The sequence below is a fragment of the Semicossyphus pulcher genome, unplaced genomic scaffold (assembly GCF_022749685.1).
Source record: "Semicossyphus pulcher isolate SPU_LCO1_2020_fin unplaced genomic scaffold, fSemPul1.0.p SCAF_3, whole genome shotgun sequence".
NCBI classification, from domain to species: Eukaryota; Metazoa; Chordata; class Actinopteri; order Labriformes; family Labridae; genus Semicossyphus; species Semicossyphus pulcher.
Genome location: NW_027211704.1, coordinates 14,544,838 through 14,570,285, shown reverse-complemented (window position 1 = coordinate 14,570,285; position 25,448 = coordinate 14,544,838). Strand labels below are relative to the sequence as shown.

The window sequence follows — 25,448 nt, the reverse complement described above, 5'->3', positions numbered from 1 at the left end:
CTGAAGGCTTATTAGGTACACCTCGCTAAAACTAATGCAGTCCCATTAAACAGCCCTACATTTAATTCTACCTGCATGAAGGTAAAATGTTTTGTTTTTGTTCTTTTTTCCACCTCATTTTATACCTAAAAGCAAAGTCTAAATAATATAAACACCTCAGTGCAAAAATCAATCAACATCGCTCTATTATATCCTGAAAGAAGCATGGTTTTATTGTGTTATTGCTGTTGTATTAGAATGCATTAGTTTTAGTTAGCTGCAGCTAACACATTTAACCAGTCTTTTTTTTTTACCACAACCTGTGTTTGTCTTTCAATCAGAGGAACTCCAAGTGCAAAGAGAATAGGGCGTCATTGCAGAAATATTTATTGAAATAAATATGCAATGGATACACTTTCATATTATGTCACATAAATATTGAATTTAGAGGCAGTTCTTTTAAAAAACTCCATTAAAATGATCAAGATTTAGTTTCTCTCCAATTCAGTTGTCCTCATCAAAACAATGTAAATACATGTTTCTAATAAAGCTTTCTGTCTGTAGTGACGGATCATGTTCCAATTAAAATTAGCTCAACTTATAACACCATATATGTTTTAGCTTATGATTTACTGCTATCGTTCTGAATCAAGGGTCAGGTGTTCACATCTACTGCTAAATTAATAGTACTCATTCATATAGAATATTGTGAACATGTATTATTTACAATCTCAAAAAAATGAGCGAATAAAAGCTTCGGTTATATTGTGAAAAGATATCTTGATATATAAAACTTTAGGATTTAGACAAATATTTAGCAGATTTAAGAGTAAAACCAACCTCTACGATGCTTTCGAAGTCTAAACACCACAATGCAACTTGCTAATCTAGTTTGGTGGAAAAAGAAGACTGAGTCATGCTAGGTCGTTACAATCATTCAAACACTGATTTAAATGTCATTCTGTACAAGGAAATCATTTAGAAATCATCGGGATATTTAAACTTAACACCAAAGTCTGTCTGTTTTCATATCCGTTATAAGAGCTGTGTTTTAGTAAATTCATACCACTGCATATGAAACAGTTGAACAGTTAGTGAGAGAAAATCTGCTGCTTTAAATCCCACATGAATACGTGAGATTGTTCATTATTTTCATAATAAAACTAGTATAAAGTCTTAAGTGATATGAAAATCTCAGACGGACTTTGAAAGTCCCGTTAAGTGCTTAACAAGGAATGCACATAAAGATCCACAGTTATTTGTCTAAAATATATTAAAACAATAAACAGACACACAATTATTCTCTTACGGTCTCAAAAGTACACAGTATTGTATTGGGTATGAATATAGGGTTTCAGGGCATGCACCACCTGAGACTCAAGATGGCTTGTCACCTTCTTTCTTCAGACGACTGTGGAAACAGAAAAAAGTTGTGTTTACATTTAGTGCTTCTCACCAAACCATAAACAGACTGTGTGCTGATTTTAGTCTGGCAAAGATGTTGAATAAATGTTTCGCTTACAAATAGTCTTTAAAGCCGACTCACATTACAGGCACCAACTTTACTGCTGTCATCTGTTTATGTGGTTGCCATGTAAACAAAGTTCATGTGTCACCACTTAGCTACAGCTTGCAGAGCTATGATGATAACATTTATAATCATTGTTCAGGTAGTTGTTCCTTGCAGTCCTTGCACTTTATGAAACAATTAAAAACCTCACCTGTAATAGTCTTCCTGACTCGGTAGAGGGCCTCCATGCAGGTGATGCCCATGCAGCCACTGCTGCTCCATAGCCATCCTCTGCAGCTCTGCAGACTGAGCATGCATGGCCTGGAGCTGGTGAGCGGCAGACATTTGGGGAATCGGACCCTGCAGCTCGCGGGGATATGCAGCTCCTGTGGAAAAGTATAGAAACTGAAACAAACTGAAGGAGCTGTACTCGGAGAAGACTAAACATTCAGGCTGTTAGTACGTAAAGAGGTGTGAAAACAAACCAAACAGTGGGTGGCGCAGCATCTCGTGATCATGAGGGAGCTCAGCGAGTAAAGGGTTGGGAATTGGGCCACCAGGGAATGGGAACCGTGCCAAACGGGGTCCTGTTGCCAGAGGGTCCAGTGGATGAGGGCTTGTACCTGCATCAAGAAATTAATCACACAGTAAATACAAGTCTGCTTCACATCACCCATTCATCTCAAAATCAACGAATGATTCCCTCCTTACCTTGACCGAGGGGATCCTGCTGGTGCAGGTGGAGGTGTGAGTGAATGTGAGAGTGCTGGTGATGATGCGGCGTCACATTGAGCATCTGCAGCCTGGCAGCAGGGTCGGTCGCCACAGACGCCATCCTCTCTGCGTGAAGTCGTTCAGCAGTGAGTCGCTCGGCGTAGGTCAGCTCTGGGCGCAGCTGAGGGCCTGCCAGCGCCATCCTCTCTCGCTCAAGATGGTTCAGCCCCGGATGGAACGCTGCAAAGTGGTGTGGGGGCCCAGGAATGTGGGGAAGGCTGATGGCCCCGTGTCTGGCAAAGTGCTCCATTGGGTTGGCAGAGGGGTGTAAGGTTTCGAGGTCTGGGGGCTTCATCTCAAAGCCGGGTTTCATCCTCTCGCGGAGCTCTCTCTCTCTGAGGTTCCTCAGCTCTCGCTCGCGGAGGCTGGGTTCAGCGCTGTACAGGCCGGGCATGTGGTAAGCCAGCAAGGGGTCCCCAGGGCTCAGTGACACATAGAAAGGGTGGTTGCGGTTGCTGGGTGACATAACATGCGGTCGGGCGTATTCACTTAGGGTGCGCAGGGCAGGTGTATCAGGGCCAATATAAGGGGGCACAGCGGCTACAGTGGTGGGCGGCTGCTCGAACGAAGGGCGTCCATGGCCCTGAACCACCATCTGAGCTTCACTCATACGACTGTCGTGAGAGGAACTGGAGGCTCTCTGTAAGTAAAGACAGTGTGATGTCAGTCAGACATGTTTTGTGACAGGGAAGATGTAGTAAAAAAAAAGGATGAAGTGAAAGTTGCACTTACAGCATTTCTGTCAGCCTCCCTTTCTCTCTCTCGCTCTCTGTCTTTTTCTCGTTCGCGTTCTTGCCGAGCGCAGAGCTCAGCCTCTCTCCGGGACTTCTCCACGGCCTCCTCCCTCTTCCTGGCCAGCTTGGAGGACGAGAGCGGAGTGAAGAACAGGTCCGTTCTAGCACAGGAGTTGTAACCACGATCCAAGTGTTTGATAAACCTAGAACAAATAACAGATGTGAGTTTATGAGAATGTCAATAAAACTTAATACGTATTAATAAAAACATGATTCAACAGATGACATTGCTTTAAGCATAAGGTGTGTGAAACATAGAGAGAATACATGTAGTGACATGTAGTCTGCCAAAGAAGATGTCAGTGTTTGTTTCTCTCTTGACATTTTGATTATTATGAAGCAATTTGAAACTGACACATAGATTACGGCTGAGAGGTGGGAACCAATTACATTTTTACTACTAAGTCCAGGAGGCAAACGCATCATCAATCAGGTTTTACGCAAGTCTGCAGTTGAACTGTTTGTGAACCGCTTGTGTGGAAATAAAAAATAAAAATATCCAACCAACAACAAGATGAGCGCAACATTTTGGATTCTTCTTCTGGTTTTCTAACAAAGCGTGTCTTCAGACGTACCGTGCAGACTGGCTGGCATGACTGGCCATGTTGATGACTGTGGGCTCTGGCGAGGGGCTCCGGGGCGGAGACGGTGGGCTCTCCACCTCCTCAATCTCATCCAGTGGCTCCTCTTTAATCTGAATTTGGGATCCTCCTGTTATGGTGCTGGGCGAGGGTCTCAGAGGAAGAGGAGGGATTGATGGCTGGAGGCTCGGGACAGGACCAATAGCAGAAGGTGTTACGGAGGTGATGGGGTGTGAGGCTGCAGCAGGTGGGTGAGAAGAACTTATGGCTTTTCCAGGGTGGTTCTGCACCTGAGAGATCACTGGCAGTTGGGTAGGAAGGGACTGCATTGGCAAAGGCTGCGGCATGAGCTGAAGAGGGGGAGGAGGGGCACCCGGAGGGTGCTGGTTGGGCAGAGAATTAAGGGGCTTTAGAGCAGGGGGAGGGGGTAGATTTGAGGGCATCTGAGGGAAAGGTGTAGAAGACTGGTGTGGCATCTGTTTGTGTGTGGGTGGAATTGGAGTGGTGGGAGGAGGTTTGATTTGGGGGCCAGACAAAGGAGGCTGAGACTCCCTAAAGAAGGGTGGGGGTCGCTGGGGGGGCTGAGGTGAGGGGCCGTGAGGCTGAGCAGAGTTGAGAGCAGGTGGGACTGGAAACGCCGCAGAGAGAGGAGAGTCCTGGCCCAGTGCTGATGGAAGAGGTGGTGGACCAGGAAGGGAGTGAGAGCCGGGCTGTGGTCGGCTGTTTGGGCCCACTGTGGCAGCTGACTGACCAGCAGCTGGCTGAGGGGGGTCTGGAGAAGGAGGAGGTGGGCTCTGAGCAGGATCAGCAGGGTTGGTGCTTTGCGTTGGCTGAGGAGTGATGGGAGGAACCTGGGAGGGGAGGGCCTGTGGGACTGATGTGTCAGCCAACACAGCAGCAGGAGCAGCAGGCTCTGATGGGACGCCGCTGGGCTGGGCCGATGAGTCAGAGTCGCTCTCGTTGCCCTGTTGAGGGCTGGGAATGCTGGGAGAGGAGCTGCGGTTGTCCTGATCGATGTCTTTGGTGTCGCTGCTGCCATCGTCCTGAGCACTGCGGCTTTCTGAGGAGCTTTCCTCCTCTACTTCAGCTTCTCCCTCTGAGCGGGAGCCCTGTGGATCCTGGAGGAGCAAGAAATGTGAACAAATTAAAAATTATATAACTTTCTTTCTCAGGATTTTGTAGGATGACCTCCAAAACTTTGTTCTCCCTAGCATTTTAGGACTGATGGGCTTTAGTTCACAAACAAAAACTTTGCACCAAATGTCACTAATAGAGATCTCACCTGTGTCTTCAGCCTTTTGTTTGACACTTTTTCAGGCTCATCGGGCTCCTGAGCAGGAATCTCCCGAACACGTTTTGTTGTCTTTGGTGACGTTACCTCCTCTTTTATTTTCTGTGGACACAGCGTGATATTTACATAAGGGCTGGTATTTACAGACAGAAGAAGATGGAGATGAGTGAAACAAACAACAGTGATATCTAAAAAAGCACCTCTGGTATTGAAACGCAACATATTTTTTAAAACTTAACAAACATATTCATTCCTAAGATGCAAAGGCTCAATAATAAGGTACACATAATAAGCTACACATGCTCAATAATGTGTATATAAAATGTGTACATTATGGGTACCTTGTTTGTCTTCCTGGTGGACTCATTCTTATTATCTGTGGCAGAAGATCTCAGAGACGTTGTTCCGCTCAGGGCGGGCTGGCTGCCGGACTGCTGATCCTCACTGGTGGGGGAGCCTGTGAGCCTCCGGTGGCCACTTCTCAGAGATGACAGCTGCTTTAAGAACGTAAATATTCAGGATTTAATATTCATGGGAAATAGGAAACTAAAAAGTGTCAGATTCAATAAGGGTGTGAATCTCATTCAGACTGTATATCACTATTATATATTAAAAGCAATATGGCACTTTCACAGTTCATAAATGTTTCTCGTAAATGAGATGGAGGCCTTAAGCTTACAGGTGCTCTGCTTCGCCGTGTCCTCATGCCATGCTTGCTGTTCACCTCCTCTTCCTCTTTCACAGGTTTAAACATGAAGGTGGCGCCCGCAGACTTTGAACCAGGTGGCAGACATCCATGTTTGTTTTCATACGTGCGACAAGGAGTGCACAGCAAAGGGTTGTCTCTTCGTCCCTGGTGCCAATCCTTAGAACCTGTTAAAGAAATGTTTAAGGAGTAAAAAGGCTTCTACATAAAACACTGCCCAAAGTAACACATCACAAACAAGATGTTTGCTTACTTGTTGCTCCACAGTGACTGCAGCTCTTGATTTCCTGTTCACTGTCTTCACTGTCAAGATCGTCCTCACTGGCAGAACTCGCATCCACTGCAAAAGAAAAACACACCAGCTTCAGTCGCTTCATATGCCTGCCACACTTTATGAAATAACAACTACAAACAAAATTTGTAAGTGTATGTAGGTACAAAAAAAATTGCAACCCATTTCTAGGGAAGAGCGTGTGCTCACCAGAATAATTTCTTGACGGAGCGACTGGAGTTGCCGCAGAGCGAGTCTTTGCTTTGCGAGAGGAAGGCTGTCGGCGTTGCTGTCGGTAGGCTCTTGTTCCTGCAGCCTCAGGAGTTTTCTTCCAGTGGTAGTAGAAAGTGATCAGCTCTCCCTGAGGAGAACAACACGAGACTTTATAAAACAATCTGAGATATGTTCTGATCTAAAATATACAGCAACCATGAATCACTTCATGCATTACAAATTGTACTGTATGCAAAACACAGGGTTTAATTACAGTCTTTTTGCTGGGCAGAAAGTCTTTCCGGATGCGGAAGAAATTCTTTCCATACTGTCTTAGTCCTTTGATGAAGCGTTTCTGTGGGGAAAAAAAAGGAGGGTGGGCGGTGGATAATATGTAATTAAATACAGTTGTTCAAAAGGCACTATTTCACTGCAGGCTTGTAGGACATTAAATACTGTTTTAGAGTTGATCGAACTGCAATAAAATGTCACGTGTAGTTAAAATACAAAACTGTCAATCTGTCTCATCAATGATATTATTTTCCTGCACAATCACTGTTAACACTAACAAACTATCAGCAGTGAGCTTTAAAAGCGAAAGACGTCTCACCACATCATCCTCAGACCAGCATTTCTCAATGAGCTTGGGCAGAGGCTTCTTAACCAGACGCTGGAGAGCTTTGGCTGCATCGTAATGACTCGCATGTAGCTACAATTGAGAAAAGCAGAGACGTTAGTGAATCTCCAATGCAATAATTGTGTTCATTTAATCTACTAGATTCTGATAAATAAAAACTCAAGTTGTGCTTCGCACCATGTTGAGCGCATTGAGCGTGGTATCGTCACGGGAGGCTGCTAAACACCCATCCTCTGTGGATCCACCGTCACACATTCCTGCAAACGCTGCCATGCTCCTTGAAAAATACAGACAAGATATTCATGTTATTAGGTTAGATCAATATCAGCGACAACAGGCGGTGTATCTGTCATTACTTTGCCCCAGTTAAAACTTCATGTTCCAGTTACATGACATGTAAGATATAAGTTAAATCATAATATTTGTCTTACAGGAGTAACATATTCTGGATTTTATTTTGAATAAAGCACAAGAAGTGACAAATGTATGAATACTAGAAACACTCACTCATCCATCTTGGATATACAGCCTGAGCAACAGTTTAAGAGTTAATGATGCAGTGTGGATAAATTATTATTAAATTAGCCTTAATATTCAGATGCTTTGATGTAGTATGGTGTCACAACAAAAGCATGAGACACAAGTTATTTTAGTGTCTTAAAACAACTAGAATAGTGCCAAACTGAACTGGCATTTACATAACCAGACTGGTTTTGTTCTCACTTCTGCATTTGTCACATTTTTGGAGTACTGAGTCTCAAAGCTGGTTAACCTCAACTCCATTAAAAAAAAAAGGTTAAGTTCCAAAGGTGCTAGCCTTTACACATGACTCAAGATTGAGCAAGATCAAATAAACAATTGATTTTGAGCTGTTCAGTGCAGACACTGACCTGGCAGCTCTGAGGTACATGAGAAGGTCGCAGTCATTGACCCCCGGCGTCCACATCAGCTCCTCACTCTCTGTCTGAGCCTGTAAAGCAGGCGCAGGCCGAGGCTGCAACTCTGGGAGTTTGGCCTGCAGAGAAAACCAAAGGAAAGACAGAAACCAGAAAACTTATTAGACCGCCTTAAAGAACCGAAACTGTATGTCCTACATAGATTCGTGTTTAATTGAAAAAACAGTGCAATATCAGTGAAAAGAAAACCCATAGTAAATATATATATATATAGTAAATAGTCCATTACGATGCAATATTGATTCAACTGTCAAACATTTTTATTATTACAGTGTAATTAAACAAATTAATGATAAAATGATTTTGTTACCATCAAACACTCTTTGCTGTTGTACTGTAGTGCTACATTTCAGTATCTGATTGCCATAATAGGATATTCAAATAGGTCCTCAGATTTGATGACATTTTGCCTTCGACAAACAAATATGCATGTACACTAGCTGGCATGCAAATAAAAAAGCTTACTGTATAAATACTGTATGACATGCAAATAATAAAGCACTCTGAACAGAACGGTCTGATCTCATAATACCCAAACCCAAAACAAATATAGGCCCAACAAAGGTTTAGTCAGAATTTTCTTAAATGTATATTTATATACAGTATAGCATATTTCAGTTGTAGAAGGGTGTACCTGATGACTTGGTCCAACTCTTATCTCACCCTGTGTGCTGTTCAGGCTCCTGAAATAAATAAATAAATAAATAAATGAATAACATGTTCATCATGTGTCTAACATTTTAGTAGCTCTAGCTTTATTCATACATTCCTAACAGTGGCATGATGTGACTATAAAGTAAATACAATTCTGTTAGCATGGTTAGACAGACGGTGTGCTTTGTAGTACATGTTAATAATCGGGTACTTAACGCTTTACAGCTTGTACTACAGACGTATGATCAATACGTGTATAATAACTTGGCTGTTGTCGGAGCAGCTTCCCTCCCTCTGCACACTGATTTCAGCAGTAGAATAACATCCCGCCCCTCCATCACTGTGAACCAATGTCAGCTGTGACCTGCGACGTTTCCTTATATTACATGAATGAAATCCGACGCTCGCGATGTCAATCAATCATGCACGAGCTGCTAATTTTTACGGTCACCATTACGAGAACAGTGTGTGCTACTTTGAAGCTCTTAACAGGTTGACAGTGTAGCTAAGTGGCTCTGGCTCTTCGCTAACTGTTGGCTAAAGTGTGCAATAAATAATAAATACAAATGTTAGCATGCACAACATGTCGCTGACATATATTCGTGCATATATCATGTCAATACACGTCAAACCCGGAGGGAATAGCAGCCGATTTATTTTGATATGTTGCCAGCGATGCATAAGGTTAATCTGCTTTGATGACATTATTGAAAATAATATCTGCAGTAATAGCTGTAAGCTACATTATAACCAGCGACAGGAGCTGCTAGCTGCTAACGAGACAGTAACATTACGCTGTTATTTGGCTAGCTTGTTAGCCAGACACGAACTTCGTGACCACTGACACTCCGGCTATTTCACACAAACGGCGTTCAAAGTAACCCGACAAAACACTTAACGACATATTTAATAATCGACAACTGAAATACAAACGCAAACGATAAGTTAATGAAGTTACCTCCGCGGACTGAACAGGTCGTCCATGTCGAGGGATGTGTGGATGTGCCTTGTTGACACTACGCAGCGCAGTGGGCGATACACACAAACTATGCGAATCCCCTATTACATGGCTATTCAAAATGGAGGCGGTGTAGTGGAGGGAGTCGGTGTATTTTTTTCCAGTGCAATGACCTCAGCAGCCACAGCTAAGCCTTCAAAGTTGTCTGGGTGTACATAACTGAGCATGTGCCGCGGATCAGCAGCAGCAGCCACTGGGACCGCTCATCAGCTGCTTCTGCACGGGCGTCCATGAATCAAACAACACCATGTTGTGTGTGCTGCTGTGGTTATTAAACACTGTTATATAATCCGTAATATTAACCCACCACCGACAGAGACAGTGATTATGGTCGACACTTCATAAAGGCAGTGGTGTAGAAAACCACTGAGTAAAATATGGTTGGTTTAGTCCTATTTTACGGTTTTGTTTTGAGGTTACTATTCAAAACCGAAAGAAATATCATAAATGTATATAAAACACCCTTAATATCATTTATGAATTCATATTTTACACAATATATTGCTAATCTGGTTGCAGTCTGGTGCTGTGGTTTAGCAGGAAAACTTGCAGCTTTTTAGTTATAAAATGATCATTATAATTATTAATAATTATAATTATAATTAAAACAAATGTACTACTCTAGCATATCAAATTGTTTACTTTATTTAGGTTCACAGAAACTATATAATTAGATGCCTCTGTCAAAGTCAAAATTAAAAAGGAGTAATTAAATCATTTTGTATGGACAGTGGGAAAATAGGTAAAGCTCATCACCAGTTTCTCCCGCAGGTATTCGAGACTGACAATCAACAAAAGGCAACAGATTACCCGTCATTTCCTGTTTGCTTGGAGGACGTCCGTATACAGTTGTGAAAATGATACTCATCTTTTCCATCGAAAATGTAGTGCCTCCATTTCTATAAGTCAAGAGACAACACTGGACCGGAGTAAAGATTTTAAATCCATGCGTACCTGAACTCACAGCTCATGAAGATTAAAGATGACATGTCAATAATGCAAAGCCTCTTTTTAAGAGAGGCTATAAAAATGAATCCTCTGGAGCTCCCTGCAAACTTGAAGAGAACTTTAAAATCATTTTCTGAGACACAAAAGGGATGAAATACACAATCAGGAGTATAAATTACGCAGCTTTAAAATGAAATAATCTACAAAGACAAAACAGTTTATTGATCGAAACAATTAAAAAAGGGCCGTAAAATTAATTATTATATTAAATGCTAAGTAATCAAGTTGTCGTTTGGTCTATAAAATGTCAGAAAATAAAGAGAAACATCGATCAGTGTTTCCTCACATCTTGTTTAGTCCACAACCTTAAGTTATTAGTTACTCAAACCGAGTTATTGATTGTGGGCATGGTTGGCCAATTGTTAAATGATTGATGACTAAATAATCAATCATTGGAACTCTGACAACAAGGTTATAAGTTTTAAGAATTAGAATTAAAACAAAAAAAGCAGAAGCGCCTAATTCCATGTTTTAGAGTTAATTAACACCAAAGTTCACAAACGTTACCGTAAGAAAGTCTGCTAAGAAATGTTGCTATAGAGACACAGTTAAAGATATATTACTTTCGCATCTTTCCCCCTGCAGATCTCTCTCCATCGTTGGTTTGTAACATTTGTTGATGTAATTTATTAGAATTTTAGAATTAAATTGCTGAAATAATCGTGAGAAACAACTCTAATTCAGGTCAACAGAAACATCTAACACCATGGCAAATTAATGAAACATGGGACAAACAGTCAAGAAACTTTCTGTCTCTAAGAAAACTGTTTTTATTCACCTTGACTCCAAGTGCAGCTTTTGTAAGTACAGATTGTGTTTTGTTCATAAATATTAGCCGAGTTATAATCCAGTCTCTTGTTTTACTCCACACGAACATACAGAATACAGTAGAAGACTTTTAAAAGTACAGTATTTTCTCTATGTAAACTCATTACCATAGTTAGTATACAAGTAGTTCTACATTAACGGTTATATATGTATGTGTTGTCATGAATTTGTGCATGTGAATCCATGTGTGTGGAGGAAGTGCTTTATCCTTTTACTGACTCAGTGGGTTCCTGAAGTTTTTCCCAGCGAAACGAGCCTCATCTCCCAGCTCCTCTTCAATCCTACAGTCAAAAAAGGTTGCATGTTAATTTCCTTTCTTTAATGTAATGCGCTTATTTATTACGCACTGTTTGTTATTGTCCTGTTTTTTGTTTTGTGTTGACCACCTGCCAAGGGACTACAGATGAGAATTAGCATAAAGCTATAATCTGGTACGGTGCATCAAATGGTGACATTTATGTTTTAAACTGTACACTGTACTTTTTTAATAAATAAATACATTTTTTAAAAGTTAATATTTACCACTGTTCGTAGTTATGTTACTTAATAAAACGTAAAAGTTGACAGCAACAGGTAAAAGCTAAGAATAGACAATGTTTTTAAAAGTACAAACATGATACAAACTGAGATTAATTCACTTCATAGAACAACTGAAACGATATAATATATTTATTCTTTCAATCAGCGAAAGTAATTTGTTGTAGTATCATTGGGAATTTTGTTTTACTAATAATAGAATAACACATGCATTTTATATCTTTAATGATACAATTTTTTATTCTATAATAGAACTTACCGAAGGATCTGGTTGTATTTGGCCAAACGCTCAGAGCGACACGGGGCCCCAGTCTTGATCTAAAAGTGAAAGACAAAATGTGTGAAATGCCTCCATTAATCTGTGTCCACATCATGTCATCATGGTTCCTGTTTCTCAGAATTAAGACTGGATTTTAACTTTTTTTAGTGTCTTCTTACCTGTCCGGTGCAAAGGCCGACCACCAGATCTGCTATGAATGTGTCCTCGGTTTCACCAGAGCGATGGCTGACCATCACACCCCAGCCGCTCTCCTGAGCCATCTTACACCTAAAAGGAGAAGGGTTGAGGTTTTGCTGAGAGACCATCAATTTCCAAAGATCACAGGTCATTACACGGCATTTACTGTACTTCTTAAATTATAGCTGGTATTGAAAGAAGAGCTGGTCTTAAATAACGGCTTGGGGCATAACAGAAACAAACAAATAACAGTTGGTCCCAATCAGGCTGGGGGACAAAACAGGGTGGATAAACTCCCTGTGGTTCTCATTTTCGTGCATGCTTAATAAGCACGATGTAGATTTTAATCGCTGTAATTTAATAAATTCTATTTGAGAATTTCATGCTGTAAGCTGAACTGTATTTTGTACTAACATAAATGTGCCCCAAGATGGCAGCAGATAAATTCAAATGGCTGTAAAGGAACTTTTCAACTCAAAGTTTAATTTTCCACCACATGAATCCGCAAATGTTTCAAAATAAAAGCCTTTTAAGAATTAAAGGGAATCTGTCCCATAAAGTTTGGTACATGTAAAATAAGTATCTCCACTAACAGCGTGATCCAGGGCAAACAGGAGCGGATCAAACTGAGGACTAAAAGATGACCGATTATACTGATTGAAGAGAATGAATGAGGAATAAAGGCCTGCCTCTAATAAAAGCTGTATATTACGTTTGCTTCATATTCAGTTGATCTATATAAACACACCCTCGACTTACTCTCAGTGTTTACTTACGCTCTCATAGACTCAGTGACGCTGCCGATCTGATTGACCTTTAGCAGCAGACAGTTGCAGGCCTTCTCATCCACGGCTTTGCTGATGCGATTAGGGTTGGTCACTGTGAGATCGTCTCCCACAATCTGGATGTCGGTGCTTCCAGTGAGGCTGGTCCAGGCCGCCCAGTCATCCTGGTCAAAGGGATCCTCGATGGAAACCACTACGAGAGAAAATATCCACATGTCCACATTGGATGGTGAAAAATCGGATAGTTATGGCTTTCTGTTCAACTTTTTATGCTCCAAAAATTTCACAAACTAAATGAAGCAATGCAGGAAGAAGCAGTCCTTCTGGAGAGCAAAAGCAGGCGGAACATAAAGCGACGTAATGACACCCCGGCTCCCATCAGCGACTATCTCACTATGATTTAGCTTCTTTTCATATCTATAAACAGACATGTGCATGCTAATAGCTAACCAGCTAATCCATTCTAGATCTAAAATTCAACTTGATATAAATTCCCCTGACGCTGTGTCGCGAAAGCCATTCAGCGTTCAGATTTCCCGACTTCCTTGAATGCATCAGAAATGCGATCCGACCTCTCAACAAACAACGAACCTGACAAAGCTTAATTTTTATTTTTTACAAATCAGCATCATCATGTTGAAACTTCAGCACAGATAAAACCCGTTAGTTAAAGTAAATCACAAGAAAAACGGGTTCTTTTTCTGTAAACAATGCAGCACGCAGAAAAGGAAGTCTTGACTGGAAGTCGTTTATCACTAACCGCTGGCTACATGCCCCGGCATTTTCACCTTTGTCCCAAGAGGCTATATCGTCGTCAGACAGTATTATTTCAGGCATGTCTCTAAAACATTGGCAGGTACAGATTTAGACATTACTGACACAGTCTTAAAAGCACAAGGTGACACCTTCATCATGTCTGTTTTTTTTGGACAGGCCAAGATGATTGTTGTGTTAAACAGTCATTTAACTTGAAGCTCCTGTTTGAATTGGTTTTGACGAGCTGTCATTGTGACTCAAAGAACAGATTTCTGTTATCTTTCACTGGGTTGTGCTTCGCCCTTTATCTCGTCTGTTTCACATCATTTCACAATTAAGGAGATGTACTTCAGTATTACTGTTGGCAGCTTTCCAGGGATGAAACAGGTGTTTGATGCTGTGAACCAGCGTTGACATCAGCACACAATCAATTTGTCTATCCCTGTTAGAAGATGAATAGATTAAAATGAAGGGAAGAGCCCAACATAGCTACAGATCAGTTACTTGGATGCTGCTCCATTGTGTGCCCTGCTCCTCACCTGCTGTGTGCCCTGCTCCTCACCTGCTTAATAATGTGAACAAAGATAAAGTGTCAGGAGGTTACCTGGATAATCCTTCACAAAGCTCTTGTAGAGATCAGCCAGCTCGTCAGGTGTGATGTAACGGCTCGGGTCGTCGGGAGACTTGAAGTCCAGGTCGTATTTTCCGTCCCTGTAGAATTCGGACGCTGCCACATCCATGCCGATCACAACCTCATCTGTGTATCCTGCTTTGGCGATGGCCTCCTTTATCAACTCCAGAGCTGCAGAGTTAAACAATCACAGTCTTATCATGATGTGAGCTACCTGTGGTGCATGAATGATGAGGGTGATTTAACACTGAGTGACTATAAGAGTGTCTAATGTATCAGATGCTAAAACTAAATCATTCCTCTTGCATACCTTCCTTGTTCTCCAGGATGTTGGGAGCAAAGCCGCCTTCATCACCCACATTGGTGGCATCCTGACCATATTTCTTCTTAATGACGTTCTTGAGATTGTGGTAGACCTCGGCTCCGATGCGCATGGCCTCTTTGAAGGTGCTCGCACCGGAGGGCAGGATCATGAACTCCTGCATGGCGAGCTTGTTACCTGCATGAGAGCCACCGTTGATTACGTTGAAGGCCTGGGGAAGCGGAAAGAAACAATAGCTGTGACTTCACAAAGAACCCGCAGAGAAAAACAAAACAAAACAGGAAATAGATGCATATGATTTTGCACATAGATCCTCACCGGCACAGGCAAGATGACCTCCTTGTTTCCTGCAAGGTCAGCAATATGACGGTACAGAGGGACACCTTTCTCTGCTGCACCAGCTTTGCAAACAGCCAGGGACACACCCAGGATGGCATTTGCTCCCAATTTGGCTGATTGGAGTGAATGAAAAAAAACACTTAAATAACTTCATAATAACATTAAAATCATAGAACCATCATTTGGGAGTCGCTTATCTGATACTGATATTTTTCCAATACTGACTCTAATAACTGGATTGGATATCGTTGACAATGGGGCCGAAAAAATGGGACGATGTTTTCAATTCAGTTCTATGTTTTTTGTTTCTTTTATCAAGTCATGCATTTGCAGCACTCTAGGCAGCCAATTTTGTAGAAGAAGAAGAAGAAGAAGAAGGGAGCAATCCCACCCGCATGGAGGAGCTGAAGGGTCAGCAGATTGCAGGTACTTACCTACAACACAAAAGAGTTCTATGGCTATTTATCATCAAGCTACAATGTTTAAGTCAGGCCTAATGCTGCGTAACACAAAATAATGCTGCCAGTCTGTCCTACACATTGAGGCACAAAGCTCATTAATTAAACACTTGTATCAGATCAGCTCTGTGGTACCCAAAGCCCTGTCGGGTATCAGGACTGAATAAGGCAGATAAGAGCATCCCTTCTCATCCGACTGCAATCCAACTGACTGTTTCATTGTATAAGACTAAAAGGGAAAAACAAGCAGGAAGTAAAAACAGCTCCTTCAGCAGAAAGTGTCCACACTAAAGATAGCTATGAAGACTGTATTTAAATAATGATGGTTGTTATTGAAGTCACAACAGTATAATTGTCACTTACATTTGTTCTCTGTGCCATCCAATTCGAGCATAATCTCATCAATCTTCTCCTGTTCAACCACAGATACATCCTGACAAAACAGAAACAAAAGTTGGTCATGACTCACATTCAAAAGAAAACATGAAGATTTTGGAACAAAATTTGGAACAGAAAACAAAGTTACAAACACAGCTAACAAAGTTCGCTTCTTACTTGGCCAACAAGCGCAGGTGCAATAGTTGAATTGATGTTTTCTACAGCCTTTGAAACTCCTGTGAGGAAACATCAGTGTGATTATTCTCTCATAACATTAAAGGCAAATCATTTAAAGCCAATCATAAAGATAAGATTTAGATGACATGCAACTTTATCTAAATAGATACACGCACAGAGAGGCATGCAGCAGTAAATAATATCTTATTTATTGGCTTTAGATTTTAAAGACATCATTATTCTCAATACAGTTTTATTTCACAGTCGATCATTCCACAGACTCGTCATCAATACCGCTGTGAGAACATGCTTTAGCGACACTTTACCATGCACATCATCTCTAGTTAATGCATTCAGTGATCAGTGTCAAAACCATTAAATTAATTAAGCTCGTGTTCAAATCTTAGTTCGTAATTACGAAGGACAGGCAATCGAAACTCACTAACCCTTTCACATCTCGGGGTAAGGAAGACAGAGGAAGGAGTTAAGATGACACAGAGAAAGATGGAGAAAATTAGAAAAGTATGAATACGATATTTTTACTTTTCCTGCTTCAGAGCAAAAGCAATAAAGCTTGTTTGTACTTTGTGATATATATAGTTAAACTACACCTGATATTTAACAAAGTTTAACGATTCAAAGGAAACAGAAAAATGGTCCAAACCTTTTCCAAGGTAGCGAGACTTGTCATTGTCCCTGAGCTCCAAGGCTTCATAGATCCCAGTAGAAGCCCCGCTTGGTACGGCAGCCCTAAACAAGCCTTTAAAACGTACAGCGGGGCAGGACACAAGGAGTCACATCAAGGAAATCAAAAAAACTTGAGGGCATTTGTGGGGCACATGGCCAATACTCTTTAATAAGGCATATTTAGTCGCTTACCTTTGTCAGTGTGAAGATCAACCTCTACCGTGGGGTTTCCACGAGAATCAAAGATCTCTCGGGCGTGGATCTTATGAATGGACATGGTGGAGGACCCTGAGGCAAAACAAAGAAGTTAAACCTAATGTCCTGAAATCCTCTGGACAAACGTGCGCAGCAGCTTGTAACAGCTCTGAAGAAAGAAAAACTCAGCACTATCCAAAAGTGTATTTTTCTGGTACTATTGTAGTAGCTCTTTTACTCTCTTTTGTCCTTGGGGCTTACTCACAAAAATATCCTGACCAGGCTGCAAGCTTAGGATTGCTAACGGACATGCTACAATCCTAATTGGATTTGACTTTCTCATCTGATTAATCACATGACAGCAATTTCAGCATAAGTCAAAGCAAGGTTAAGCTTTCAGCTACAACCAACCTTACTTAATGTATTGTATTGCAACATGAATTTACATTTTAGCACGGTCAGTATGCTACCTTGATTACTACAGAATTCCTGCCACAACAATTTCCGTGCTAGTCACCAGATGACATGATAACCCCAATAATCCCTCTCCTCTGCTGGTGGGATAAACAAGCAGGCTAACTAACTGACAGAAGGGCTGTTCCTGCAGACTGAGTTGCACGCAAGGCAGAGAAACATTAAGAACTCCTGCAATTCTTGTTCCAACTTTAACAATTAACCACCCAATTAATGGAGAGGCTGACATAGACAAACCTCATCTTCACCGAAGCATATTAATTTCAAAAAGTTCACAGGTCAAAGACCAATTTATCAAAAGAACTGTTAATCAATTGTTCAGTGAGTTCCTTGAAGTGTATTTTTTATTAAATTCCACTTCAGATGACTCATTTAACAATGGCTACAGTCTTGTTGCACTTTAAATTAAACTAATGATTAGGCACACCTGCAATTACTTCAATTGTGGAACAAATACATTTAAATAATCCACTCAACGTAGTAGTTTGCTGTCAATATGGAGAACTGTCTAGGTGGAAAATATAGCTTTGGCTTGGTTGACACTTGACCTTGAAAACAAAGTAACGTTGTAGTTACAGATTGTAGTTGAACAATTAGACCACTGACTAACCAAATAAAATCGTAAGTCATTAAAGTGTGAACTTGTCTTTTATCCTGGCCCAAGACACAACGCTTCCGCTGCTGCATTAACATTACCATTGACCGGTTTGGTTCATGCAGCCAACATGAGCTAACTTAGCTAACTGTACCCAGAGCAGACTAAAAGGTTAACGTCACAAATAAAGAGAGAATAAGGGCCTGCTGCATCAAAAACCGAGAGAAAAACAAAAAATATACAATATCCCTACTAACAATGGTGGAGACAGAGCAGATAAGTGTCTGTACCTTGCTGCGAAGACAAGTTCAGACAACACCGTGCGGAAGTTGAAATGCTTGAAGTTAAGCCAGAGACAGTTCAGGAAGAAGCTAAAGCTACCGGGTACAGGTAAAGGGTCAACGAAGAAGAAGTTCTTCTTCTCTTTATACATTTTGGCACCCTTGAGCCTTGTATGCGTGTTGCTGCCCCTGTAGTTCTCAGCATAAATTGCACTAGTGGATCAAAACAATAAAGAGTGATAAAACACTACACTGTAAAAATGAATAACCGCGATAAATGTAAAACAAAGCCTTGAACTAGTGTTACTAGTGTGCAGATTTGTTTTACTTAAATAGAGCTTCAATTGGGCTCTGATAGATTAAAAAGTTAAATGTTAATGTGGAGTTGATGTGGAGTAGCCTCGGAGGGTAGGAGAAAGTAACTAACATGAGCTTCTCTGGTAAAGGCAGCTATACTACAAGTGATCATTTATAGAACTGGATGGTCAGGGTCAGGGTGTGATGTACAACTGCATTGTTCATACATAAGAGAGACAAACCTGACCAATAATTAGAGGACAGATGAGCAGTATGTTAAATGAAAAGACCTAAGACCAAAAAATCTAAAGAGTCTGCAGCAGACTCAGGGGACCTTTGACCCCTAATATAAATTCAACTTGCCTTGGTTTTGGGATTTTATTGAAAATATTTCTTGAACAACAATGACTCTTCAACAGCATTGCTCAGACTGTACATCAGCTTAAATCTGTCTTGACTTAATTTTAAAATTTTGACAGGGCTGTTATTTAAAAAAAAATACTTGAAATTGTCTCAATTTGAGCCCAAATTTGTGATTTAAGGACAACACTGGGGAAATGGATGACTATATTTTGATTGGAGATAAAAATTAAAAGGTAATGTAAAGCACATACCAGTCAACATGTGCGAAATTGATTAATTTGATCTCCTGGGGCGAAGGCAGACTTATTGCAGGTAATGATTTATAGCCATATGATCAGTAGCCAGTTGCTACAATTATGTTCTCTACATTAACTTTTTAACAACATTCTACTTTGCTCTCCATATGACCTTTTCCATTTTTATCTTTCATCAAATACAGTCATAAATATAATTCTTTTTGCCCTCCTCCAAAATGCTTTTATTGTTAAGGACTTTGTTTTTAAAGTAGCAAAGAAATACTTCTTCTCTACCTGGTGTATTTAGAGTTCCCAATGTCACACATTTTCTTCCTTTGTTTGTTAAAATTAATGCTCCTAAAGTCTGTTTATAAACTGCTCATAAAACAAAAACATTAAGTCCTGGCACCCTTCAAGGTTCTGTCCTCAGCCCTCACCTCTTCTCTTTGTACACAGACATATGCACCTGTTTGTGTCCTTAGTTACTTGTACTTGATGTACATCTGCTATCACCTCAGAAGAACATATTAATGACTGTCTCATACTTTTCTACTATATGCAATCAATTCTTTATCTCAGTCTGTCAAGAAAATATAGTCATAAATACATTCTTGCACAAAACATGACCTGGTATAACATACTAAACTGTAAAGATGATTAAAACTGTTTTCTGGCCTGAGTGATCAGATCTCAGTGGCTCCTGAATGCATCCTGGGTATGTTTACACCTGTACTTAAGGCTGTCCACTTGCGATCACTCAGGAGGCATTTTAATACAGAGAGTAAAACACCTCTCTGATTCACATGTTGTTTCACTTTTTACAATTGAATGATTTGAGAATTAAATGATTAGAGCCATTATGCTTTTTCCACACCCTTTGTATCAGATGATGAAGTAGGATAAAGGGGGGACTGGTATGTCTATTGTGGTTTCTCAGACGTATACAAACCAAATAAACAATAATCCAAAACTGTTAAGTAAACATTATATTTTGCAGTTCAAGCCATCAAATCCAAAACATGGACTTGAAATTAGTTTATTTAACATTTCTTTAGAACATCCACAATAAACATCAAACATCATCCTCTGAGCTGTGGTATTCCACTAGACTCGATCCTTGGTCCCCTGTTGCTCAGTGTATACATTTTGAAATTTAGAAACATGAACATAAATTCAGAATCATTGTTATGTGTATGACAAGCAAATACATCACTGACTCATCATAATGTATTTTGTTGGTTATTATTTTGATTATCATTATGAGTCTACAAAGTAACTTATTTAAGGGATCGTACAAATAAAGCGGAGACAAATTACAGTATTACCATCTGAATTATAGTGAACCAGAAGTATAAATACCTGCTGACCTACAGTATCTGTGTTAATAAATAAGTACTTGGTTACTTTCCACTACAATTTACTCTTCACTTCGTACAAAACATCACTATTTAATCCACAAAGCTAAGTACTGCGATATCCTTCAAATTTATTTCAGTAGGGGGCAGTCACGGGTGGATCACTTCCTCCCACATGTGGAGGAAACGAGCGGCAACCAACCAACGAAGAAGAATCCCTACTGAATTGAATGAATGTGTTTAGCAGTGAAATCCCTTACTATTTTATTATAAAAGTTTTGTTTTAAAACTAGCGGGCGGGGCCATTTGAAGTGATAATGTCAGGGATACCTCCGGACACATGGCAGCCGCCAACGGTGGCTCTGGACACAACGTAAGATTGTATTAAAACCTTTGAATAGAGCTAGCTAGCTAAGTTAGCAAGTCTAACTGTGTGCTCATGTAAGCTAAGCGTAAGGCTCGCTAAGTTAACTTTGTGATACATTTCTTCCAGGGGATTTAAAGATCTTATCCAAGAGCTAGTAAATACTATGCAAAGAATAGATATAATAAGATCCGGTTTTCGGTGGCTCTGTGTCAGCATAATGGTTTTGTTTGGATTTATTATTGCATTCACCCCACATGAAGACTCATATCACTTTATATTTTCATTCTAAAAGCCTTTGCTATTTAGTCATTAACTGTGCCCTTGCATTGTAGGATGGGGACGGTTGTGGTGGAGTTGTACTGGAGACATGCGCCAAAGACCTGTAAAAACTTTGCAGAGCTGGCCAGACGAGGCTACTTCACCAATACAAAGTTTCACCGAATAATCAAAGACTTCATGGTGCAGGGAGGAGACCCTACAGGAACAGGTGGGTTCATAACATTCACTATACAGTGCCTCCAGAATATTTGGGCTACTGAAAATTTCCTGGAGAAATGTACTATTTTGTACTCCATCATTTGTAAAATTGTGTTCAGTTAGAACACTTGGATTAATAATTTCAAGTATATCACTAGTATAATATAGAAAGTAAGCAGACCACGAATATGAATTTGTGTCTATAGGTAGCTAGGCTGTAGGAACATAGTTTCTAATCAAAATTAATGATGAATGCTTGTTTTTAAAAAGTTGTTACAAGGCAGCTTCTCTAAAACAACTACACAGAAACCCACTCAACTCCAATACTGTCTCAAAACATTGTATATTTTTTCTCTATAATTCGTATCAACTTACATAGTTAATTAAAAACAACTTTCAAGATATTACACAGCGGGCGTATATAATAAAATTTAAAGTGAAGCCAGTCAATGTTGAACCCTCAGCCCCATCAATTAAAGCATGGCGTAGTCATAACTTATCTTCTCCCTCACTTCATGATAATGAGTTAATCTGCAGTTTACTGATCTTTGTTTTCCTAACAGGTCGCGGTGGTGCTTCCATATTTGGTAAACAGTTTGAAGATGAACTGAACCCGGAACTGAAATTCACAGGTAATAACAGTGGCAAAATCCCAGGTGGCAGATATGCATTTTTCAGTCAGTACTGAGTAACTAATATTATTGCAGTTTAAATTATACCAGGGCTGAACTCGCAACTGAGTGGATAGAAAAAGATGTACCCCAAATGTTTTGCAAAAGTAAATATCTTGTGGTTTTGCCTTAATTTGAGTAAAACCTTTATTGTGACATAAAAATCTGCATATCTGATTAAAATCACACCAAGTTCTTGTTACCAATTCCTTACTTTTTCTCTCTATTTGATACATAAGTAAATTATAATGGTGAAAAGTTATTATAAAATTATAACTCTTTAATTTGTGTGCCTGTAAGGTGCTGGTATTCTGGCGATGGCCAATGCAGGACCTGACACAAACGGAAGCCAGTTCTTCCTCACGCTGGCACCGACTCAGTGGTTGGATGGGAAGCACAGTATTTTTGGAAGAGTGTGTCAGGGGATGGGAGTGCTGCACCGGATTGGGATGGTGGAGACCAGTGGACAGGATCGGCCAGTTGATGATATCAAAATCATCAGATCTAATGTAGCTAATTAAATATGAACTGATGATTTTTTATACTGTTTTTTTTTTTTTCAATAAATGTTTGTTAAAATTTGAAACGTTCAAGATTCATGTTGATTAATTGTTTGACAAGGCAGGCCTGTGGACCTATTGCACAACGTAAATGTTGGAACAGACACAAATTCAAAACGAGTTGCTTAGCGGTATAAACTACAGCTGCAACAAATTGTTGATTTTTTTAAAAATGGATAAATATTGAAGTCATTTTTCAAGTTTGATACATCCACATCCTCTCAGTTGACTGATTTGACGACCTCACATTGGACTCTGGGAAATAGTCATTGGCACAGTTTTCTATTTTTTAAAGACCATAGCAATCAATCAAGAAAACAATACGCTCATTTATCCATAAGGAAAATATTTGCTAGTTGCAGCCCAACCATAAATTGGATTAAAGACATTCATATCAAAGTCTGGGATATATTTTCTCAGGGCTGCTGTTAAAAATGTCAACACTTTGATTGTTAAAAAAAAAAGACTTCTTGCCTGCTCCATGGTTGCATTTTTTAATAAGGTAAATAGTAATGTGACAATATACTGTAGTTTGGCAAGCATTTTAAGGAAGAAAAACATATTTAAATAGCTCCAATTAATGTATCTGTTAAGTTTAGAGGAACAGTCAACAGTACAAAAAAAATTCAGAATGGTATTTTCATCAAACCAACTGTTAAACGGAGTCTTGTGTTTCATTGGCGCCATTGCTAACAACTCAAACATCTGAAACCTGAAAATCGATCTCAACTTAACACTGCTTTTTCCTGCCCTTTAACAATTCTCTGTAGTTTACAAGCGTATTACAGTTTTTCATGTAAAATCTCAATCTGAAAAATTAATGAGTTACAGTTAGTGAATGTAGGATGTCAGAATATAAATATTTGTCATATACATATATCCGTTCAATCGCATGCATACATGATGATGAATAAATGAATGCTAAATGAACAAGCCACGTTGCCCCAAAAAGTATTTAATTATTCAAATTCATTTGCAAATAAGTCATACAAGACAAAAGTTATATATATGTATATATATATTAATATAAAAACCCATCAATATAGTGATACAAAGAAGTACTATGTAACTAAAAAGTACAGGTAGTGTCAGCTGTCGTGTTTAAGGCACTGTTGGATTTGTAATGAATTCAAGCAGCAAGATTCTTAACACTTCTGACCAGCCTGAGGAGGTATACCTATTTGGCAAAAAATGCCTTACTATATTTGTTGTAAAATAGGTGAAATACAAATTATATATAAAAAAAACATTAGAAAAGTATAAACATTATCATTCCTTGATTTCTTTGAAGTCAATTCTGGTCACAGGAGAGCGTAGATGATAAAATGAGTAACAAGAAAACAAATAGCACCAAACCAGCATTTTTGCTTGTTTTAGTTGGTTTTGGTTTGATTTGGTCTATTTTACGCAACCTTTCAAGGTGATTCAAGTTCAGACATCCTCCATACTCGTCCTTGCTCTGCTCACAAATCAGCAGAATCTGACATCACAGACTTTGGAGAATTAGGTCTGTTTAATGTCCGGTTCAACTGATTCTGATATTTGCGTTCTCACATGCAGGCCCACATGTATCCAGACAGGTTCAGGAGTGCAGTGCATGTGTGAAAGGGGGTCTAGTCTGTTATAATAACAGAGCTGCTCATGCCTGTTCAGTTAGACAAACAGGAGACTAAGAAGAACAAAAGGGGGGAGGAGAGCCCCAGACTCCAGCTGTCACATGACTCATTGAAAACTTGTACAGAACATCACTGAGGTCTCAGTAAGCATTGCTCTGGCCTGCTGATAGTCTGTCATAGAAAGTAAACAGTTTTATTTAAAGCTTTATGTGCCTCGGTAATAGATAGTGGAGTGCAAGTCTTGAGCCATTTCGTCACACATACCGATCCCAAATTCAGGAAATTACTCCCTCATTCAACTCTTTAAAAAAAACTCTTACAACAATGCAACCATACGTAAGAGTTTAGTGTAAAAAAGTTAGACATTTTGGGAAATATGCTCATAGTTAGCAGCTGGAATAATCTAAGCACCAGGCTTATTATTCCATAATACAGTTTACATTTGCATATTGTATATTTCAAAGTATTTTTACATTAAAAAATGTGATGTAAACAGTAACTATCTTTACAATGTGGAACTGTAGTAATGCCCTTTCATCAGTCGGCAACAACATAAAAGTTTGTGTTTGTCGTAAACAGGCTGGAACATGCAGAAGCACCGTAGTCGTCTTTTAGGTTTGAGATGTGGATTTGGACAAACAGGTTGTAACTCAATGCTGTATTTTGTACATTCAGTATCTATAACAGTTTAAAAAACACTTAAAGGTTGTACAACATTAGATGTTGCACTAGAATACACAACAGACGCACATAGTAATGTGTGTGTTTTCTTGCTGTCTAATGCTTGGTTTAAATTTGTTTGGTAAGGTTTACACAAAAATGTGTTCACATTACAATTAGGTGACAAAGTGTCGTTTTTGATGCCTTGGGAATGAGAATGGCCCACCTTTGTTGGCTAGGGGCTATTTTCTTCGATCTTCAGAGTTACCTAAATCAATCTGACGTATCTACCAGCATGCTAATTATCCTGCTAACAGTTGCTACCTTCAACATCAGGTAGCCTAAATATGCTAGCCTAAGTCTGATCTGAATTCCTTCAGCTAAATGCTTAGCACTACTGTCTACCCTGTTGATATTACAATGCTGTGTTGGCAGTCGATTGCGTCTTTACATGTCCACTGGGAGGAACACACATGCACTAAGACGCATGCACTTCTGGACTGGCTATCATAACAGAAAACAACACACACAGGGAGGGAATGTGACTTCTTTCT

At 39.8% G+C, this 25,448-nt stretch overlaps 3 protein-coding genes across 6 annotated transcripts; 1 reads left to right on the top strand and 2 right to left on the bottom strand.

Annotated features, from left to right (window-relative positions):
- Nucleotides 1-349: 349 nt before the first annotated feature.
- rereb (arginine-glutamic acid dipeptide (RE) repeats b) lies at nt 350-9,403 on the bottom strand. Of its 2 annotated transcripts, none has more exons than XM_069678192.1 (17): nt 9,325-9,403; nt 8,347-8,395; nt 7,647-7,771; nt 6,934-7,033; nt 6,730-6,828; nt 6,394-6,474; nt 6,117-6,267; nt 5,889-5,975; nt 5,609-5,802; nt 5,271-5,426; nt 4,921-5,031; nt 3,633-4,756; nt 2,996-3,200; nt 2,201-2,903; nt 1,975-2,112; nt 1,701-1,875; nt 350-1,390 (listed from the first exon to the last, which is right to left on the bottom strand). In XM_069678192.1, the coding sequence occupies exons 1-17, from the start codon at nt 9,348-9,350 to the stop codon at nt 1,357-1,359; spliced, it is 3,558 nt and encodes a 1,185-aa protein (XP_069534293.1). In that variant the 5' UTR covers nt 9,351-9,403; the 3' UTR covers nt 350-1,356. The 2 variants fall into 2 exon arrangements, with proteins under 2 accessions (XP_069534293.1, XP_069534294.1); XM_069678193.1 differs by having other exon boundaries at nt 5,271-5,423.
- A 1,746-nt stretch (nt 9,404-11,149) lies between these two features.
- Nucleotides 11,150-18,371, bottom strand: eno1b (enolase 1b, (alpha)). Of its 3 annotated transcripts, none has more exons than XM_069677832.1 (12): nt 18,302-18,371; nt 16,940-17,035; nt 16,725-16,820; nt 16,061-16,119; nt 15,869-15,938; nt 15,027-15,160; nt 14,697-14,919; nt 14,360-14,557; nt 12,991-13,192; nt 12,196-12,304; nt 12,017-12,075; nt 11,150-11,501 (listed from the first exon to the last, which is right to left on the bottom strand). In XM_069677832.1, exons 2-12 carry the CDS (start codon nt 17,022-17,024, stop codon nt 11,432-11,434), a joined length of 1,305 nt encoding a protein of 434 aa, XP_069533933.1. In that variant the 5' UTR covers nt 17,025-17,035; nt 18,302-18,371; the 3' UTR covers nt 11,150-11,431. The 3 variants fall into 3 exon arrangements, with proteins under 3 accessions (XP_069533933.1, XP_069533934.1, XP_069533935.1); XM_069677833.1 differs by lacking the exon at nt 18,302-18,371 and adding an exon at nt 18,269-18,285; XM_069677834.1 differs by lacking the exons at nt 16,725-16,820; nt 16,940-17,035; nt 18,302-18,371 and adding an exon at nt 16,507-16,643.
- A 2,371-nt stretch (nt 18,372-20,742) lies between these two features.
- ppil1 (peptidylprolyl isomerase (cyclophilin)-like 1) lies at nt 20,743-22,660 on the top strand. Its single transcript, XM_069678564.1, has 4 exons — nt 20,743-20,916; nt 21,243-21,397; nt 21,951-22,019; nt 22,359-22,660. Exons 1-4 carry the CDS (start codon nt 20,861-20,863, stop codon nt 22,577-22,579), a joined length of 501 nt encoding a protein of 166 aa, XP_069534665.1. The 5' UTR covers nt 20,743-20,860; the 3' UTR covers nt 22,580-22,660.
- The last annotated feature ends 2,788 nt before the right edge of the window (nt 22,661-25,448 follow it).